This window comes from Cebus imitator, unplaced genomic scaffold (assembly GCF_001604975.1).
Source record: "Cebus imitator isolate Cc_AM_T3 unplaced genomic scaffold, Cebus_imitator-1.0 Scaffold25, whole genome shotgun sequence".
Taxonomy (NCBI): Eukaryota; Metazoa; Chordata; class Mammalia; order Primates; family Cebidae; genus Cebus; species Cebus imitator.
In genome coordinates, this window is record NW_016107340.1 from 7,261,588 (window position 1) to 7,284,177 (window position 22,590).

The window sequence follows — 22,590 nt, forward strand, 5'->3', positions numbered from 1 at the left end:
CAAAGATGGAGCCCTTAGCGTCCCTCAGGGTTGTGAAATGATAGATTTAAATACAAGTACTCTAAATACTCCTCCATTCATGCTACTACTAAGAAACTATTAGAATAAAAAGAACAATGGTGGGGTATGTGGCAATATTTAGGTGCTATTATGAGGTAATATTTAAATAAATTATTTCCAAGCACATTATGAGCTTAGCTAATCAATCAGTATTAGAAAACATATAACTCAATCAGGTTAAATGACCTATAACAGCAAATAAGGAGGATAAAATTCAGAGTAGCTCCATAGATAAGACAAAATACAAAAACAAGAAATGCAAAAATAATTCATTACCAATCTCAAAGCTTCCATTAATTAATCCAACTAGAGATGTTGGGATGTTGAATTGTCTCTCTATTTGTGTGAGCATGGAATTCATATAAGATCCAGAGAGTGTTTTGGATACATATGCACACGTTATTGCCAATAGAAACATCTAGGAAAAAATAAGTAAGAAAACATATAAAAATTATTTTTAAATTGTATACTTGTGGTCTGTTGACAAATGTCTTCCATCATAAGACTGATTGTCTCCAACTTAAGTGACCTTTGAATTTGCAAGAAACTTTAAAATATAGTCTGCTCCTCTTGTCTGTCATACTGTGATTTCTCTCTGAAAGCTCAAAGTGAGACTAATTTTGTAGGCAGTTGCAGCCTCAATATTTTCTTAGCATACTTGTGCATACATAGAAACAGTCATTCTACGTAATACATAGCTGATGATTTAAACAAGTTTTCAGAACTACAATGCTATCTAAAGTACAAAAGAGTTCATACATATACTGTAATGAAAAGAAAGAATGCAGAATTATACGAAGACATTATTTTGGTAGCAAATATGCTTAAGTTCTCTCTGCAGGACAACAAGTCCACAGATAACCTTGGCTGACCCACTTTTTTCTGTTCTTGCTTGTAATTCTTGGTCAGAAACGTTCTGCATTCTCAGCAATGAAGGAAATATCAAGAATAATCTGAGTTATGACTTCATTCTTCCTATAGTAGATGCTCTGCAACCCTTGAGCTCAGCAATCCCAGCTGTTTCTAGGGGATATAATCCTGGGGCAGAGTGTTTTCAGGGTTTCTCAGCTGCAGTGTAACTGGAGGACCACACAAAAAGGAGACTCAATTTATTTGGGGAAGCTTTCCTGAATATTGGAGAATCAGCTCACATGGACCCTGGCCTTCCATTTATTCTTACTGCCTGCCTAATATGTATACCATAAATTTCCACATGTTTAATTAATCATACTTTCTATGAATTGGTACAGTTCCAGAAAACAGTAAGGTTGATGTAATTCATAACAACATCAGGGATGAGTTCACAGATAGAACCACTGTAATCACCAGGAGTTAGTATGGTTTTACTAAAAATATGAAAAGTTAAAGTTCTGATAGGTTTATTAAATTTAAAAAGATAGCTTTTAGTAAGAGATTTTAAAGCAGGAGCATTGCATACTTGTAATAGTATAGTTAGGTAGATTAATTACTACTTCAAAATAAACAAATTATAGATAGATTTACGTCAACTTGAATAGTGGTCTTGTGTCACATGCCATAGGGATTTTTGCTTCATCCTATTAATGATACTTTCTGGTGACACTTGCATCCTGGGATACCATTTGACTTACTATCTACCTAGCACACTCAAATTCTTAAAATTCTCACACTTTCCACCTTTCACACCTCCAGTCTTGAGCCAATCACACAGCTTGTTCTCTATTTCACATATTCCCTTCAAGCGAATTCACAACTTTTTCTGTTTCTCAGTCTCCAACCCAGCCACATGTTCTTTCTTCATGACCAGCAAATGATATTAGCAACTTCACCTGCAAACTTACCTTTATCCCTACCTTCTCTAATTTTCCTATGTCTTTAGAAAGATCAGTGTCCCTCTCCTATACAATAAAATACCTCCAATCCTGCTCTCGAATCCATTCTTTCCATTTCTAAGATTCTAATTCATCCATTATTGCTCTTTTTGCTCTTTCTCTCTCTTTTTTAATAGTTCAGTGCTTTTATATAATATTCCTCCAGTTATAATGCCTTTCTTTCCTTTGTTCATCTGGTAAATATATAATTAAATTTGAAAACTTAGGTATTTTATGACTTCTATTGTGAAGCCTCCCTTTCCTCTTTGCTCCCCAGGTAAGCCTTAACCATTCACTCTTTATCTCCCCACCCTACTCTGTGCCTAACTTGATTACAGCCTCTATTACAGTGCACTTTATTTATGGGTTTGGATGTCTATAGGTTCCTCTCTCATTATTCTGTGAAGAAGTCAGAGACAGGAGCCATATGCTATTTACCCTTGTGTCTCTGGTGCCTACTAAGTGCCTGACAAATAGTAGGCACCCAATGCAAGTTTATTGAATTAATGACAGAGTAAGCATCAAAATATCTTGAACAAATTAGAGCTGAAAAGAATATGAAATTTAATAAGATTAAATATAGTGTTTCATCCATCTGGACTGCTACAACAAAATACCCTAAGCTGAGTGGCTAATAAACAGCAGAAAATTAATTCTCACAGTTTCAAAGACTGGAAAGTCCAAGATCAAGGCACTAGCAAATTGAGCTGGGTGAGGCCTGTGAACTCAAAATTGTATCCAAGACAGTTCTCAATCAATTTAGAAAGTTTATTTTGCCAAGATTAAGGTCATGCCCATAACACAGCCTCAGGATGTTCTGACAATATGTATGCAAGGTGGTCAGGGTACAGCTTGATTTATACATTTTTGGGAGACATAATGCATCAATCAATGCACATAAGATTTACATTGGTTCAATCTGGAAGGGCAAGACAACTTGAAGTGGGGGGTTTCTGGTCATAGGCAGATTTTTAAATGTGCTGATTGGCAATTGGTTGGAAGAGTTATTATCAATAGAAAATAATATCCAGGTTACAATAAGGGCTTGTGGGGACCAAGATTCTATCATGCAGATGAAGCCTCCAGGTAGCAGCCTTCAGAAAGAATAGATGTAAATATTTCTTGTCAGACTCAAAGTCTGTGCTGATGTTAGTTCCCGCTAGTTTTTCCTGAATTCCAAAAGGGAGGAGGGTACAGTGAGGTGTGTCTGACCCACGCTGCTCTCCATTATGGCCTACACTTGTTTTTCAGGTTAATTTTTGAATGCCTTTGGCTGAGAGAAAGGGTCCATTCAGATGATTGAGGTCCTTAGAATTTTATTTTTGCTTTACATTCTTCCCCTTCCAGCTAAGATTTGCCAGAGGCAACAACAATGTCTACCAAATTTTTATTTTGTCCCATTCCATTGTCAGGGTGGCATGGCTACCTGACTGAGATCTACCTTGTCCCTCAGTGGGACCTCCTATGGCCAAGGGATATAGAGTCAAAAGACTTATAGTGAATTAAATGTTCTAGGCCAGATAGGAATGGACATGGACAAGTATTCATTACCCCTTAATTGTTTTAAGTAAAAAGCCAGCAAACAAAAAGCCAAGGCCAGGTTACAAAATAGACTTATCTTTAACGTCTATGCATTGAGCTACTATAATCTTGCTTTTAGTTACAGACTTATAGCAATTAGATACATAAAACATAAGCATTGCTCTGAAAAAAATTAATATATACTGGCTGGGCGCAGTGGCTCACACCTATATTCCCAGGATTTTGGAAGGCCAAGGTTTGTTGATGACTTGAGCCCAGGAGTTTGAGACCAACCTGGGCAACATGGCAAAACCCTGACTCTAAAAGAATACATTAAGGCATTGTGGTACATGCCTATAGTGCCAGCCACCTGGGAGGCTGAGGTATGAGGATCACCTGAGCCCAGAAGGTCAAGGCTGCAGTAAGCCATGATGATACCACTACACTCCAGGCTGGGTAACAGAGTGAGACCTTGAGTGAGTCTCAAAAAAGAAATAAATGAAAATAAAATTTAAAAATGCATATATATCTATCTGCACAACTCATAACTGGGAGTTTTATACCCAGAAGGCTTTGTCACAAGGTATCTTTATCCTCTCAGTAATTATTTTCTTTTAGTTCTACAAAATCATAAAATTCTTTATGATTAGGGTGGATGAAAAGGTGCCACATAATAATTCAGAAGGCAAAATCTTTTGTTTCACCAGCTGTTTAAGCATCTGTGTATTTATCCTTGATTTGGGTGATCTGAACTAACTCACTTCCTTAAACCTAGCCCTCACAATCTCACACACCCACCTCGTCTGCAACAGCCTATAGACCTAGAGGAAGGGTACCTGTATAGTCTTAACAGCAGGGCATTTGCAGTGAAAAATAGATCATGCCCAGTGGGATCCCAAATGAGAGATTTGCATCTCTAGTCTTGAGAATACCATGATTCCAGTTTCCTTGGAAGTAAAACAAGGAGAAATAAATAACATTAATAGTTTGTCAATCAAAAGAGTATTTGTGTGTCAGAATGAAAAAAGGAAGCTATTCCATTAGGGATTCAACTAAAAATATGAAGAAAAAGTATAATCTGCTATTCTTTAGAGGATTATTATAGCCAAGAAATAATTCATGATTCAATCTGCATTCAAAAATAAAAGTTGGGGCTGAAATCTAGTAACAAGTGTTAAACTTTTCCTTTGAAAAAATTATAGTAAGGCCAGTCTGTGTGTAAAAATAAGTGTTAGGCATGTTATATTTGGCCTGATTGTTTACATAAAGTGCAGCAAGAACTTGACTTATCATATAGGCTCTTTTTAAGTTGACTTTGCTGGAAATTTACCTGAAAATATGTTATTCTAGTCAAAGGCTTGGTAAAATGACCAGTGTCTCCAATTGTTCTGTCCTAAAACAAAAGACTCTTACTAAACTTATGCCAATAACTATATTGTCATAAAACCAGAATACTCATGGTTTCCAAATTTTGGAGAACTTGGAGAGAAAGATAAATTTCATCATAAAATCATACTTCACTCAATTGCTCTAAAGAATAAATAATTTAGAAGAAAAATATTTCCTTGACTCTCTAACCAGAGCATCAGCCTTCCAAACAACATGTCCTTTGTTCACCTAGAATTGCCATTTATGGCAATTGGTTGGAAGAGTTATTATCAACAGAAAATAATATCTGGGTTACAACAAAGCAGTTCTTGTCATGTGAGAGCTGTTTATCAGGCACTGTAGAATCTAGCAGCTCCTCACAGAGTTAGACTCAGGGGAAAAGAGCACTCTCTGCTCATAAGTATCTCCTCTTGGCATCCTCAGGTAGCAAGATCCTATGTAAACAATTTTTATTTTATTATAGAACTCTTTGGGGCACCATTATTTCTACTAGCAAAGGGGTAGCTTCAGTTAACATTCCATAACAAGGCAGTAAATTTCCTCAACTGGAAATTCTCTAGTCCAGTATTTTTCATTAGGAAGTGCTCACACTTATTTTACCATAAGCCCTAATAAACACTCCACAAAGGGATATGAAGTGGAGAATTGGTTCCTACTAGCCCTTCAGCTTCTACCCTACATTCTGTAGGCTCAGGTGATCTTACTAGTTTCCATTTAGTGTGTCCAATTAACAGTCCTTAAAGGGCAGATTTACATGACTTCAGTTTCATAGTACTAGACAGGAGAAACGCCCCCTAATCAGATACAATACCCATTTTCACAAGACATTCGGGTAAAGGAGTTAAAATTACCTTACATAAGAGCTGTTTAGACATCTTAAATTTCATAGTCCTATCGACCTGTATAATTTTATGTTCTGGTCCCAAGAACTTTTCTTTTCTACCCCTAGACCGTTTTACCTTTTCTGGTGAAAAAGGATTTGGGGTCCCAGCAGAGGATTGAGCCAAGGGACTTGGGCTCTTTTTTTAATCTCTGTCTTAATTTACCTCAGCACTGCCCCAGGCAATGTCAGCTTCCTCATTATAACCTTTGCCTTTTGATGTTTCTTCAGTTTCCCCAATCTGGAGCAAATGCAGAAAACTGGTATGGGGTCATTTAATGTGGGAGGACCTGCAGGAGTTCACTTTGGTCCACCCAATCTTTGATAGTGTTGTAAAAACCTTTGTTTCAACCCCATCAATTTTCATTTTATTTATTTCATTTCTTATGAACCATCCAAATATTTTCATCACCCTTCTGGGACAGGAAGATGTGGGAAAGTTTGAAACTTCCTAAAGACTTGTTGAATGGCTTTGACCAAAATGCTGATAGTAACATGGACAGTAAAGTCCAGGCTGAAGTGCTCTCAGATGGAGATGAGGAACTTATTGGAAACTGGAGAAAAGTTGATTCTTGCTATACTTTAGCAAAAAGACTGGTGGCATTTTGCCCTTGCCCTAGAGATCAGTGGAAATTTGAACTTGAGAAAAATAATTTAAGGTATCTGGTGGAAGAAATTTCAAAATAAAGCTTTTGAGAGCTGACCTGGGTACTCTTAAAAGAATTCAGTTTTATTAATTTACAAAGATATGGTTTGAAATTGGAACTTATGTTTAAAAGGGAAGCAAAACATTAAAATTAGGAAAATTTGGAGCCACATGATGTGATAAAAAAGCAAAGCCCATTTTCTGAGGAGAAATTCAAGGTGGCTGCAGAAACTTGCATAAGTAATGAGAAGCCAAATATTAATCACCCAGACAATAGGGAAAATGTCTCCAGGCCATGTCAGAGGTCTTCACAGTAGCTCCTCCTATCACAGGCCCAGAAGCCTAGGATAAAATGGTTTTCTTATGCAGTCTTTGGACTTGGTCCTCTGGGTCCCAGCCACGGTTCCCAGAAGGATCAAACATCCACTCAGGCCATTGCTTCAGAGGGTGTAAGTCTCAAGATTTGGCGGCTAACACAATGGTGTTTGGCCTGCAGGTGCACAAAAGTAAAGAACTGAGGTTTGGGAACCTCTGCCTAGATTTCAGAGGATGTATGAAAACACCAGGATGTCCAGGCTGAGGTATGCTGCATGGGTAGGACCCTCATAAAGAACCTCTGTTAGGGCAGTGCAGAAGAGAAATGTGGGCTTGAAACTCCCACACAGAGTCTCCACTGGGGAACTGCCTAGTGGACCTGTGAGAAGAGGACCACCATCCTCCAGATCCCAGAATGGTAGATCCATTGACAGCTTGAACCGTACACCTAAAAAAGCCACAGACACGCAATACCAGCCCGTGAAAGCAGCCAGGAAAAGGGCACTGTACCCTTCAAAATCTGAGGAGTGGATCTTCCCAAGACCATGGGAATCTACTTCTTGCATCATTGTGACCTGGATGTGAGACATGCAGTCAAAGGAGATCATTTTGGAGCTTTAAGATTTGACTACCCCACTGGATATCAAACTTGAATGGGGCCTCTATTTTTTTCATTTTGGCCAATTTTTCTCATTTGGAATAGGTGTATTTACTCAACGCCTGTACCCCCGTTGTATCTAGGAAGTAACTAACTTGCTTTTGATTTTACTGGCTCCTTGGCAGAAGAGACTTGGTTTTTAAACTACCGGAGGTAATACTGAGATTAAATTTACCAAATTAGTCTTAGCAAAACTACTAAGATCATGTGAATTAAAAAGCATCTGAGGTAGCTTCTATCAGTCTTAAAAGCACTTTTCTTTTAGCCAAGTGATTAGAGATCCTTCATATAATTTGGTAATGAAATATCACTTCTACATGACACATATAAATATATAGCTATAAGAGATATACAGACTAAAGCAGATCCAAAATACTTTTCATTTGCTTGTTTTCAAAAATTCTGTTACTTAGTTTCAACTATTAATTTAAAAAGTTAGGCCAGATGCCATGGCTCATGCCTGTAATCCCAGCACTTTGGGAGGCTGGGGCAGATAGATCACTTGAGTCTACATGTTTGAAAACAGCCTGGGCAACATGATGAAACACCATCTCTATTAAAAGTACAAAAACATGCGTGGCTTGGTGGTGCACACCTGTAGTCCCAGCTACAGGAGGATTTCTTGAGCCTGGGAGACTGAGGGTACAGTGAATTGAGATCGTGCCATTGCACTCCAGCCTGGGTGACAGAGTGAGACCCTGCCTCAAAAAAACAAAAATTAAAATTAAAAGTTAAAAGAGCCAAAAAAAAGTTGAAGGAGAGAGTTACCATTCCAGGCCTTCTCAAAAGAGAGAACAAACTGAAGCAGAAGGGCATAGGTTTTGAGATATCAATCCATATAATTTCAAAAAGAAACAGATTATAGAATTCAAAAATTTTAGAGTTCTTACATTAAGAGTAAATCAATATTTTTTATAAAATCTTGTTCTAATCAATTCTAGCCTATCTTTTGGTGTTGCATGAGTGTATTTTTAATATCAAATTACAATTTTTAGAAAAACTATTATCACTCTTTTTAATTATAGCTGATTTAATCACATAACATTTTTATAAATTCCTGTTTTACTAACCTTATTACAACTTACACAGACCATTCTTGGACTTTCTGGTTTGTTCTAAATATTTCTCTTTCTTGAACAACGAGTGATTTTATTTTAGGACAAAAACTCACCACGCAAAATTCTTTCTCATATGATATTACTTTTCTTTTAAGCTTTCTTACCAAAATACCTCTTTATATCTATAACTTTCTTTACATCTGTTATTTCCTTTTATCTCATTTTATATAATCTGGTCCCTTTTATCTCATTTTATATAATCCTTAAATAACCCCTGAATTAGACAAAATTATTTACCTTTGAATAAGAACACTTTAAAACTTAAGAAGAATCTGCCCAAGACTCTTGAAACTCCACAAAGAAACAAAGAGTGAGAAATGCCTTTGTTCTGGGTGCTTTAAGGGGTTCAAGTCATTTGATGTCTTTTCTAGATTATTTTTGGTACCACAGATAGTGGAAGGGGAAGAAGGATTAGGGTGGAAGGAAAGTAAATGAAAGAACAATTGTCTTTTTAAGACAGGAAACTACAACAGAAACTGAGGGCATAATTTGTTTGTTTTCTTTTTTCAGCTATGAGGAATTTTAGCAACTTCAGAGGCCTGGATCCTCATAATTCGGAATTCTCATTTGAATTTGACCAACTTGGGTAGAGTTGGTCAAATAGGATGAGAGAAATACCAGAACAACAAAGAAACCCAACAATACAACTACCGAGCACTCTAATACTAAGGAGAAATTAAGACTAGCTGGTTATCAATTTTAATTTTTAGTTATTAAGGAAAATCTCCAAGATAAAAAACAAAAAACAAAAAAAAACAAAACAAAAAAACCAATTCAGGTACTTATCTAGGAATGAGGCCCTGGCTCAAGACTGCTGTCTACTAGAAGCAGGAAAAAAAAAAAAGCTCAAACTTGCCTTCCCTGTTGGAAATTAGCTGAAATTCCAGAAAGGAGTTGAACATTCTCCACTGTTCATAGAAGCAGGAAAACTTGCCTTATTTGTTGGAAGCAAGTAAAACTCAAAAAGAGGTGTTGTAGAGAAAAATAAACTTCAGATCTTGACCAAATTTTGGGAGATCAGGGATTCCCTGGAGTGGGTGGGGGCTACCAAACCTCAGCCATAACGATAGCTCAAGCTGGTACAAAGAAAAGGTCAGGGGCACCTCCACTCAGAATCCCTCTGTGGTTGCCAATTTTGTGAACTCAAAAGTATCTGAGTCAGGTCTCAATCAATTTAGAAAGCTTATTTTGCCAAGGTTAAGATGCACCTGCAGTACAGCTTCAGAGAGGTCCTAAAAACATATGTCCAATGGGGTACAGCTTGCTCTTAGACATTTTAAGGAGACATAATACATCAATCAATACATGTAAGATTTATGTTGGTTCAGTTGGGAAGGGTGAGATAAAGCAGAAGCTTGCTGATCACAGATAGATTTTAAAATGTGCTGATTGGCAATTGTTTGAAAGAGTTATCAATAATAAAAAAAAAATTTCTGGATTATAATAAGGGCTTGTAGAGGCCAAGATTTTATCATGCAGATGAAGCCTCCAGGTAGCAGGCTTGATAGAGAAGAGATGTAAATGTTTCTTATCAGACTTAAGGTCTGTGTTGTTGTTAGTAGTGGTTGGTTATTCCTGAATTCCAAAAGAGTGGCAATATAATGAGGCATGTCCAACACCCTCTTCCCATCACGGCCTGAACTTGTTTTTTAGGTTAACTTTGGAATCATCTTGACCAAGAGGAGGAGTCCATTCAGCAGGGTGGGGGTTCAAATTTTATTTTTGGCTTACAGAACCCACACACTGATTCATAAACTGCCATCTTCTCACTGTGTCTTCACATAGCAGAAGAGAGAATAAATCTTTGTCCTCTTTTTAATGCCACTGAACTCATTCACGAAGGCTTCACCCCTGTGACCTAACCATCTCTCAGAGGCCCCACTTCCTACTACCCTCACCTCAGAAGTTAGGATTTCAACATGGGAATTTGGATGGAACACATTCAGATCACACAATACACCTAAGCCAAAATTTATCAATTATTTTGGGAAAACCTAAATAGAAATTTACGTGAAAAGGACCTAGGAATTTGAATAGCAATCTTAATATGAATCAAAACTGTGATTGGCTACATGATAGTTTGGCTATATCTCTAGCTATGTTTATTTTATATTAAATACCATTTGTGGAAATTCTCTCTTCCCATTATAAACATTCTCAGAGCATATTCTTGAGAGTACACAATTTTCACACAGTTTTATAAATCAGGTAGTACAAATCAAATTTGGGAAAATAATTTATTCTATTTGACATTTTAAGAAAGGAAATTAGATGGATCACGATACTATTGCTTTTTCCCTAAAACATATGGGTTGCCTAACTTGTTTGGTTTTATTCACAGAGTGAAAGAAATCAGTGGCTATTCTGACTCATGTCTAGTGCTAAATAATTTCTATATTTATAAAGTTAGTCCTACTAGTTTTTAGCAATAATGTTCTTTAAATTTATTTCAGCAACAAAGTTTAAAGCAGATTTGTTGAAAATGGTTCTTTCATGCTTCATAAAGAATTTTGCTTAGTGAGCATATTTCTAAGTTCAGAGAAACATAGAAACCTAACTTGCTATTAAGCAATTGTCTCTCACTTTTACTTGACACACTTGTGCTTACAGTATGTTATCATAACATCCACATCAATATCTAAACTTGTTGAACTCCAAAGTAATCAAAACTTAACGACCTCTAGTTTGTAAATAACACTTGACTTTTCTCCCCAAGTGCCATTAATATTAATATCTAATATTCATTGAAAGCTTACAATATTCCAGTCATTGTCTCAAACATAAAAGAATCCTTTTAGGTGGGAATGTTGCTATTACCCTTTTCATAAGAGAAAACTGAAGCACAAAAGAGTTTTTTATAATGAACATAACATTTCAGGAAAGTCTTTTTTTTAGATTTCTATCATAATTCTCCAATTTTGTATACATATTAAAATTTCCCCAACACATATATAAATAGAAAACAAACTTCTGATAAGGAGAAAATGAGTGACAGTATCTTAGTTTGGAAACCACTTGCAGGCACTAGCTATAGAATCAAGACAAATGTCCAAATCCCTTGGTTTAAAATAAATTCAAATTTTGTTTGAATATAAAATGAGCTAGAAAAAAGAATTTTCTCTAAAATAGACAAAAACATCAGAAGAGCTGACAAAATGATGATTTTTCTTATAGGAAATTATTGTTATGTTGCCAAAGCTTGAAGAAAACATTTGTTTTGCTGGGTAATTTCATACAAATCTTTGCATCCAAATCAATAAAGCATTTATATGCAATAAGCCATTTTCCAAAAGTGACTCCCACACTTATCTGGGTTAGAATCCTTGTAAGAGTGAGCATCGCCTTTGATCCAGAAAAATAAATCCTGCCACAATATGTGTGCCTGAAAAAATTTTAAGATTATGTCTTCCATTTATGTCCCTCAAAGCCTGAATCAATAATCCTGTTTAGACACTTCCTCAGTTATAAAACCAACTTCTTTAAAGCAAGAAATTATCAATAGATCAGGTAGTATGGCATTAATATTAGACCACTTCACTGCAGATAGGAACAATTTTACCAGGACTGCCTTATTTTAAAAACTAGCATACATGCACATACATCCACATACGAAAATTCCATACCTTCATCTTGGAAAGACATCTTATTCCATGGGTTTCAATTCTTTTCTCAGTTTCTCCCATGTTGCTCTTCAGAGTGTTCCAAGCTATTTATGTTTTAAATCTTGATATATCTTACTTTTACCCTTTTAAGCAAACAAAAAAAACCTGTCAAATTAACTACAGAATTGTAAAGCATCACTGTTTTGAAGTAAGTGCTGCAAATGAACAACATAATTGAAATCCACTCTATTACAAAAATACCTGGAACGCTTTTAATACAGATTAGAAAATTGTGGTGTTAGAGAAGATTTAGTTGTTGGTTTTCTATTTCAAAAGGTACATCAAATAACTTTAGTTACTCTTTAGTGAAATTAAAGACATTGGAATTGTTTGTTATGATCTCCTTGCAAAATAATGGCCATGTGGTTAAAACAAGGCTTTTTACTTCTTTAGCCAAAATAAATAGTACCAGAGGACTTACATGAAAATTGCTGCTTTTAATAACACACGTACTTTGATTTGTGTTTGTGCTAAAAATTTGCTTCAGCAAGCCTACCAAGGCTCAAAAATCTTTTTTGGCCAGGCTTCCTTTTCAAGTTCTTTGCATTCCAAGACTTCCCTAGAGTCTCAGGAAGGGAAACACTTTCTGGGGCACTGCTGATAAATGGAAACCTGGGGAGACATGGAATTTTAATCATGAAAATAGCCTACTAAAAATAACAAACAATTCTTTGATCTGAAAAATAATCCTACAATTGTAAATTCAGATCTAAGACTTAGGAGATTAAATATATAAATGGATATCTATATGTAGCTATAGGTAACAGGTATAGATATATGTGGAAATATATGTAAATATATATAATATACAGGCACACATTTTTATATGTAAAACAAAAAGTTGACTTAAACTCAAATAAATTCTACTAATCCCATCAAAGATTTTGTTTGTTTTACATCTTGAAACTAAGGCAATATTTTGAATCAAAACAAAAGTATTTCATTTTGCCAAGGTTTATTCTAGCTTCCAGAATGACTTCTTAAAAGTATCTCCAGCATTAATTAATTAGTCCTATAAACAATATCCATTTAACAAGTGATCCTGAATGGCACTAATTTTTTTAAAAAACTAACTGCTTTACCTCTATAAAATGTGCTGAATCTCAGACACACACTTTAAGGCAATCGTCACTGCACTATTATGTTTGAATTTTGTTATGTTTACAAATTCTCTCACAGATACAACAAGTATTTATTGAACATCTACCCTGTGCCAGTCATGGTACCATGCACCAGCATTCAGCAGTGAACAAGACAGCCAAGTATGTGGCTATGGAGAATATAAACTAGTGAGAGAAGTATGTTTCTGTGGAAGATACTTGGACTCAGATTCCAAAGAACTTAAACTTTTATTGGGAAAGATAAAATTTTTAAATAAAACACATTGGAATAGAACCCGACGTTGTAGGAGGAAATGAAATTTGTTTGACATGTAAGTGGTGAAAAAAATTCGCAGGTTATTGTTCTCAACTGCCCTCATTTCTTTCTTCTTATGCAGTTAGAACCCAATCTCTCTTCCCTTTTCCTTTCTCTTTCTGCTAAGCATTACTTTAGCCCAATATATCACCCTATCAAACACTAAGGGAGAGAACTTCTTCTTCTCCCATGTCAAAACTGTCTTCATTCTTCTCTGTGGCTCAAAATATTACTATATTAAATGTCTATGTTTCATATGCCGCCAGAGGGCATAGAAGATGGAGTTATAGAAGAAAATCACTGCATACGGGAATTCTATATAGTTCTTTCCATGATCTTAATTGTTACTTAATTTCCATGTTACTTAATTGTGACATTAAGTAACCACCTAGAGCAGGTTGTCTCACCATGTCTGGAAGATTTGTTTCAAAATGTTTTAACATATTGAAAAACGTGTTTAAAAACATATTGTCTTGACTGAGGTAAGAGGTATTATTTAAGGCTAAGCACTTGAAAAGAATTAAATGAGATTAAATTAACCCTAAACTTTCCCTAGTTTTCCAATCTATATGGTGAAAATATCTTATATTTTCAGATATATTTCAAACATTTTCATGGAGGAAAATAAACAAATTAACAAAATCTATTCCATCTATTCAACAAAATCCATGAAAGCCAGCAGTTAATATCAGTCATTGCAGTCCCCCTTGGCCCCAAATCAGGAAATCATGTGTGTTGTCTTTTCATCTTCTTGAGGTTGTGCCAGTGCCAGCTATGTGAACAGTCCTCTTTTGTTAGCACAGCATTGTTTACACAGTGACTTGTGCTCCCAGGACCACAGAGTGTCACCAACAAATCCCCGTCAATCATCACTTCTAATGAAAACGACGTGTTAAAGTTTTAAGTGGAGAATCATTTTATTTCTCTAACTCCTTCTCAGCATTCAAATGGGAACAGGTAATGCTTTAGTATGCTTTCTCACACAAATGTTGAATTTCTCCCATGCCTACTGGTCACAGCTCTATTGTGTTGTTTGTTTGAGATTTTTAAAAACACACAAACAAGAGGAAAGCTACCCTTTTAAACTTTTAAGTGCACAGTACAGAATTGTTAACTATATACACATTGTTAAGTAGCAGATCTCTGGAACTTTTTCACCTTGCATGACTGTAATTCTGGATCCAGTGAATAGCAACACTGGGATATTTTGACTCCTGTTGGTTTCCAGCCCCTAATCACGTGTCTCAATCACAAGATAATACAACATTTTAGAAAACAAATAAACATTCGTGTTTGTGCTCTTGCCCGGTGTTAAGTAGACTGACATAGTTTGTGATTGTTAGAAATCAACTGGGAAAAAAAATGCATGCATTTAATTTTACCTTATTCTCAACTCTTGAATTAATGAAATAAAGGCCTTATTTTACAGAAAAGTTAGTAGTACATACATGAAGAAGACTTAGGAGATCATCCTTTCCCTGAGAAAAAAAATTTTATGAAATTACCAGCAAAATTTTTATGAAAATCACTTATTTCCAGGATCTTGAAATGGCTCCTAGCTCTGTGAGAAGAGAACAGCCTCTTGGGTGGTATCCAGCTGAAACAATTTCAACCAATATTAATCCAAGCAAGTACGTGCCATGAATTACATGTAGAATCAACAATGGCGTTTTGTATTTTGTCTACCAAGTTGTTTTACTTCTATTGGTTTATTTTCACCAGAAATCAAAGAATAAAATAATGGATTCTGCAAATCAGTCTTACAAATATAAGTATTATTTTACTTTCTACATTAACAGGCGGTACTGTACTAAGAATGCATTGCTTGAAGAAACTATGGAAGAAACCTAACTGAGCCATAAAATGTTACCCATACATGTGATTTCACCATGCAAAGCAACGATCAGAGCTCACAAAAACACAAGTAAATCCCTTCATCAACAATCCAACAATAAAAATACCTACCCTATCACTTTAGATAATGTGCTAATTCTAGATAGCAGACCAAGAAACAGAAACGTAAAGTTGAAACCTGGAATCTGTGTTTAGGGAAATTGGTTGTAAATATCATCAGTGTCACACATCACATTAAGTAATTCTAGAGAATGAATAGATAATCATGGGGATAACCAGAATTTTCCACACTTGATAACAAGATGCCCTCCTTTAACTAAGTAGAGTTCTGACTCCTCTACACCCCCTAGTCCTCAATCTTGGTGTCCAAATTGTAGTGAGAACCTTGCTAAGTCCGTTTAGAGAAAATCTCTGATTCTTGATATCTGATCATCTTGACATTTGATCAAATTCCATATCCCCCCGAATCCCCCGGGGTAATATCTGATCATCCTGGCTTTTAGTCAGCAAAAATACTGTCACGTTGGTTTATCCACAATCCCTCCTCACTCTGGATGTTTCCTCTTAGTGATTTTCCACCCCCTGACCCTCACCTTGCTCCTTGCCTAAAAATCTCCATCTGTCCAACCTATATTCAGAATTGAGCCCAGTTCTACACTGAGGTCTCTTTCCTCCTATTGCAATAGTTACTGAATAAAATATTTTACCACTTTACTGTACAGCTCTGATTTTAGTTTGGCAGCAAAATTCACTATTTCATTTCTTCAGATTATTATCCCAATTCTTATTTTCCTTTTGTCTGCATAGACTTGGTAAGTATAAATATTTGTATTTCCATTCAATGTATGACATGTAAATACTGAGCTGCTCCTTTTTCTCACAGAGACAAGACTTTATCTGTTTATAAAGCTCAAAAAATAACTGAAAATTCAATAAAATGCTTTGAGTTTTTTCCAACCCATTTATGTATTTTTTTTCACATAAATTGCTGTAGGGAGGCAATAGCTAGACATAGTGAAAATAGCAGACCTTGTAATCCACTTACCCTAGGATTAATCCCAGATTAATTGTGAGCTGTTTAAACTCTTTGAGCCTATTCCTCATCTCTGATGTTGAAATATTTATGCCTACTTCACAAGATTGTTATGAAGATTGAGTTATGACATTTATATAAGACTCCTTGCAGGGCTGCTGAAATAAAATAGACACTCTGTCAATGACAGTGATTACTATTCATTTATTCTACAAATATTTATTAAGACTCGACTACATTCCAAGCACAGTAGTAGGTACTAGGGATACAAAGATGAATAAAATGTGCCTGCTCCCAAGTGACCTTATAAACAATTGGGACAGATAGATAATTAAGTTATGATGATAGCTTATTAGCAACGTAATGCAGACAATTTGAGCTAAGTAATAGAAAGAGGTGATTAATGAAAAGTATTCATTTGGACGATCATTTGAATGCAGCATAGTAGTTCAAGTACTTGGGCTTTGAAATTAAGTACAACTGGTTTAAAAGCCTGTTTTTAAAGTAGCTATGTGCTTTTGCACAAGTTGCTTAATGTTTCTACAACATGAAGATAGTTTCTATCTTTGTCAAGGTCCTGATAGGAAAACAGAACTCACAAGAGATAATTTAATAGAAGAATATTATATGGAAAACTAGTTATAATGATATAAAGAGAGCTAAAAAACAAAAAACAAAAAAAAAAAAAAACTGTGGGATTGTGGGCAAGTTAGAAATTTACAACAGTGGAAAGTCATTCCCACTCCACAGGCTATTATTGGTAATGGAAAGGGCCGACATGCAGGAAGCTGGGAGAGGCAGAAATACTTTGCTTTTCCCTTCTGCACAACCCCAGTCTCACACCAGTACTTCCCACTGACATACATAAAAGGAAGTCAGATGGCATGGGAGTAGGAAACTTAGTTTGCAGGAGTCATTCTCTTGGGTTACAGAGAGGATCAGAGGATAGGAGAGTGGATGTGAAGCCAGACAAACAAATGATCAATTCAACTGCAATCATTGCAATAGAATTAGATAAGAGAGGTATAGTATTTAAAAGTATAATATAAAACTAGCATGCAATCAACATTCAATGAAGGGTTGCTATTCATTTTTAATAACATAATTTCAGTCCTCCATAGTCCTTTTATTCTCAGTAATAAAAAATTCAAGAAACTTACAATCTGCATAATTAGTCACCTCTCCACTATACATATGTAGGCATTGCAATTTCTATGTCATACCACATAACACAAAATGTCAAATCGCTGATTTTTAACCAACCTGTATATATTAACTAATCACTGTTGCATCATGTAAACACAGCCGTAGTCACCAAATCTGCACATAGCAAAATAGATACAGTTTGCGTATTTAGGATATGTGTGTGGGGAAAATTTCCAAGAAGGATTGACTTGATGGTACATACACAGTATTCGTTACCATTAGCTGCTTTGTTGAAATGCTTCAGCAGTCAGATTACAAACAGTACATAATTTTTTTAAAGGCACATAAAAATCAATAGTAAAATGTTTCCATGGTAGAAGGAGAAAAAGAGAAAAGGATAAGATGAATATTGTTTCTCATTTTTAGTATTGCTTCTCTCCATACCCCAGTAACTCCTGTGGGTAACACTGACATCATCCAGTGACCATGTGGAAAGTCCGTCTATCTGGATGTTCACTGTGAGGAAATCCATTTGCCATAGGATCCCCTAATAAGCCACATTCCCTAATATGAGCTTGCCTAGTGCTAAAAATGACACTTTGGACTTCAGGTGCCATACTTGTCTGTCTCGTGTTTAAACTGATTGACAATTAGGATGGAGCAAGAAAGTTGGTATTTATTGAGCACTTGCGAAGACCCCAACATATAAAAAAAGAATGAGGAGGCAGATGTTCCTAAAGGGCTAGCACCAAGTTGGAAAAACACAAGCACTGTTCTAGGGGCATTGCAGATTTCAACCCATTTAATTCTCCTAAAATCTTATGGCATAAGTACTATTCCCAGCTTTAAAGATGTAAAAATTAAAGCACAGAGAGGTCATTGTACAATGTCACACAGCTTATAACTGGCAGAGCCAGGATTCAGACCCAGGAAGTCTGGCCCTAGAGAATTTTAACAACTAACCTAAGCTACCTCTCCACAGGTGTATGTGGGTGTAGGTGTGTCTATTGATGTAGTCACTTAGATAAAACACTGGAGGACCTAAACCAAAATTTGAAAAGTGATTATCTCGGGATAACCTGTAGTTATCCGGAGAGTGGATAATCCTATGGTTGATTTTTTTTTTCCTTTAGGAATTTCTATGCCGTTTTCTACAAGGATCATTATATTTTTTCCAATTAAAAATCATAGGAAAAAAAGAATCAATGGAATTGATTCTTTAAAAATGTAGTAAGTGTATAGAATACTTTGATCCATATTAATGCTGTGTTCTTGACTACTTCAGGGTTTGGTATGTTTTCTTGTTTCTCTAATTATTGTATTTTGTGTTCCCCAGGAACCTTTGTCAGTCTCCCATTTTTCTGCCTTTTCTTTTATTATTATTTAGAGTGTAATTTAGAAAACTGGCCTGAGGCAGCCATAATGTTCCTGACTGGAGCCACTAAATACTAGTTAGAGCTAAGACGCATCTAGCATTGATTCCCAGAACTTCTCAATTGGCTGCATGTGGTTCAAGGTCAGGATAGTATCCATTCAGATTTTACTTTGGAACTAGTAAATAGTAATTATTTAAATCATATAAAGGGAACAGTTTGGAGCTCTGTGTATGTATAAAATGAGGCATGGAATGAATCTTAGTCAGATGAGCATGTGCTCATGACTCACCTCTCCTTTGGTTTGCCACTTAGTTGAATACGATTTCTCAGCATGGTGGTTTGGATCATTAGACAGTTTTAAATGATCTTTATTTGTGGTCATATGCTGTTTTATTTATACCTCTAATGGACCATGGCTAAAGGCAGGAAACATTAAGAGCACTGATCTCTAAATATCACCTAATGAGGAGCATAAAATGATGATGTTATACATTTCCCTCAAGATTGCCTTCATCTGATCAGTAAATTTCATTAATCTATTCAAAATATTTACCTAGCACCTCATGTTATTTTTCCATTGTTTCAAAACCTATTTTTGAAAAAAAGAGTAATAAGATGGAAAATTTTACGTAAGCAGGCTTTTCATATTCGGAGAAATATGATGATATAAAACCCACTCTTATTTCTTCAATTTTAAGAAAAACTCCAACATTATTAAACAAGTATATTGATATTTTACACTTTTTAAATATTTTAAGTATAAAAATTCCAAACATAAAAAAACAGCTTCCTCTTATTTTAACAAATCAAAACATATAATAAACTCAAATCTACAAATATGACATTATGTCATCTATAAATTTATTTCTTAATAGGCCACACTTTTTCTCTTAACATTAATTTAACATAAGAGTGTATGTCACAAATTAAATAGCATGATATATAAGACAAAGATATTGTCTTTATGTTTAACATTACCAAATGTCATAAGTAAACTTTATAATTATTATCTGCAAGCATATTGATATAAAATTACACATTTTAGCTAGAGTCATCTATTTGTAAAAAAAAAAAAAAAAAAAAAATTTTTTTTTTTTAAAAAAAAAAAAAAAAAAAAAAAAGTCTTTTTTTTTTAAAGTACAAAACCTAAAATTGTACTTTAGGTTCTGGGGTGCCTGTGCAGACCATGCAGAATTGTTGCATAGGTACATACATGGCAAGGTGATTTGCTGCCTCCATCCCCCTGTCTCCTATATCTGACATTTCTCCCCATGTTATCCCTTCTCACCCTCCACACCCCCGGAATAAAACCATTTTTTGAGAATGAATTAGTATTTATAACTAACATCTTTAGTGACTTACTGAATATATGGAGGAGGAGGAAGTTTCAAAGATGTTTCCCAGGTTTCTAGCTTGGTAGTACCAGTACTTGAGATAAAAAAAAAAAAAAAAAAAAATAGGACAGAGAGCAGCTCTAGGGTAAAAGGTATGCTCAATTTCAACATGAATATTATCATGCTCATACTTATGCTCAGACATGACCTGTGGGTCGCATCCAGGTAGGTAAGTTCTGTGGACAGTAGGACATGAGTCTGAAGCTCAGGCAAAAGGCTAGAGTTACACATTCTGGAATCATCAGTTTAGCAGAGGACTGTGGCATCCAGATGTGGAAAGAAATTGGAAAACATCATCATTAGAAATTAAGCTCCAGGAAAATAATGTCCAAGTTGCTGGAACACCATTATCAAACAGAGAACTTGCCTCCAAGTCACCACCATGATTTTCAGAGAAGACAAATGTCTCCATTTTCAGCCACTTCATGACTGCCACAATTTCAGGTTGCCTTGATACATTATTAAATTCAAAAGCATTCGGGAAATTTCTTTTCAGGTCATACTAGTTATAATTCTTCCCTTCCATTAGTGTGAAAACATTCAGGCTTTTTAATAGCTTCGAATTCATCTGGGTTCATTAAAGGCATGATACGTATCTCGGTACCATTAACTAACTTTGTGATTTTAGGGTCTTTCCCATTACTGGTTATGAGATATTCAATCTGATGGAGCATCAATTTTCCACACGACAGTCTCCTCTTCATGCTTATTTGCCCCACATTTGAACATTTGAATTCTGGAACTGCAACTCTATGTTCCTTTGGAAACTCCAAAACAAGAAACCAAAAGTTTTTACCTTAATTGGCCTCAGTAGCACCAAGTCTGAAAATAAAAAACAATCAACAAGTAGACCTGGAGAATACACACAAGCCTCATTGAGGGTTTTAACCACCTCCTCTAACTAACATTAGCTATCTCGGGCCCATACTAGAGTAAATACACATAGGGCAAACTATTTACTTTTCATAATTTGATTGTCAATGTAAGGGTAATTGAAACAAGGCTTTTTTTTTTTCTATCAAGATTGGGAAAACTATTTTTTTCCCCTGAAATTCTCCCTAATAACATATATTCCAAAGAGTTGTGAAGTACTCAGTCTCTTTCTCTTCCCTACAAAGTAAACAAAATTTGGATTCCAGATACTTCAATGTCTGTTTGTGCAAGGGTGGTATACACAAAGTGGACCCAAATACTGAGAGAGACAGGAAACTAAGAAGAAGGCAGACAAATCCAGTTTGTAGGCCTAAGATGATTCATTAGGGAACTTACAGAGAGAAGCATGGTCTTGGGCAGCCACTAGACAGGTACATCTGCACACTGTAACTCCCCAGACTTAGGCCTTGCGTCTTGAGGGAAAAGTATAGATACTCATAAGGAACGTGTAGGTAGTGACTGCAGGCACCACAGTCTATTATGTATGCAACAATATGAAGGGTTGTTTTGGAAGAAAGGCAAGACTTTCAATAAATAGATGTTACTACAGAAGTAGTTACACATCAACTAGACATGGAGGCATTCCTGAAAACGGGGTTACTCAACAGATTAGCATTTAAAATAAAGTCCCTCTTGTCCCCACCATACCTATATTCAGTAACTCACTTGGAATGTGACACAAATCTTGGGGCTGTGATGCGTGTGCCCAACTGGGTTTGCTTGGTGGATCAAGAAAAGTGCTTCAATTTGGAAGGATTTACTAAGATCTACAAGATAAGAAAGCAGACAATAAGTACGAGAAAGTACTAGGAATTCAGCAGAAAGCAGAAGGAAGAACTTTTTTTTAATTTATAAAAATTTTCAAGAGATTATGCATTACTATGAAAAAGCATAGTAAATCAAACGAGACTGGCAAAGATTGATTTAGTCAAGTTCTCATTTAGCAAATACGGAAACAGTCATTGTGTGGGACAAGAGTGACTCTATTTTAGATGCTAAGCTGCCATGTGACACCTAAGTAACTTCGAGTCCAGGAATAACTCCAAGATTTCTGGCTTAGGTATTACTTTTTATTTACAAATTGAGAAACACCTGTTTACTGTAAGTTTAACCTTTCCTCCAAAACAATCCTCGATGCTGTTCCACAGATAACACAGGCTGCGACACCAGCAGAATTAGCTCAGCCACCTACACCTTCCTACTTTTTCCTCAAGATATAATCCCTGGGTCAGGGGGCTTACAGTGAGGAATCTACCGTCTTTCAATTGCCAGAGACCATGCTTCTGTATGAAAGTTCCCCAAATAAATCACCCTCTTCGGCTTCTGACTTCCTTCTGCG

The 22,590-nt window shown here is 35.7% G+C and overlaps 1 protein-coding gene across 4 annotated transcripts in view; it reads right to left on the bottom strand.

Moving 5' to 3' along the window:
• The window catches only part of SLCO1A2 (solute carrier organic anion transporter family member 1A2), a 91,536-nt gene that overhangs the window by 44,278 nt on the left and 24,668 nt on the right, over positions 1–22,590 (bottom strand). Inside the window, exons 1-3 of one of the 4 annotated variants that reach the window (XM_037736480.1) lie at positions 14,964–14,984; positions 12,061–12,182; positions 337–478 (exon numbers count right to left, since the gene is read on the bottom strand). In XM_037736480.1, the coding sequence (XP_037592408.1) occupies positions 337–478; positions 12,061–12,120 (202 nt within the window). In that variant the 5' untranslated portion in view covers positions 12,121–12,182; positions 14,964–14,984. Of the gene's footprint in view, positions 1–336; positions 479–12,060; positions 12,183–12,300; positions 12,433–14,963; positions 14,985–22,590 lie in introns of those variants that run through there. The other 3 variants (XM_037736479.1, XM_037736481.1, XM_017522948.1) reach the window with 3 other exon arrangements.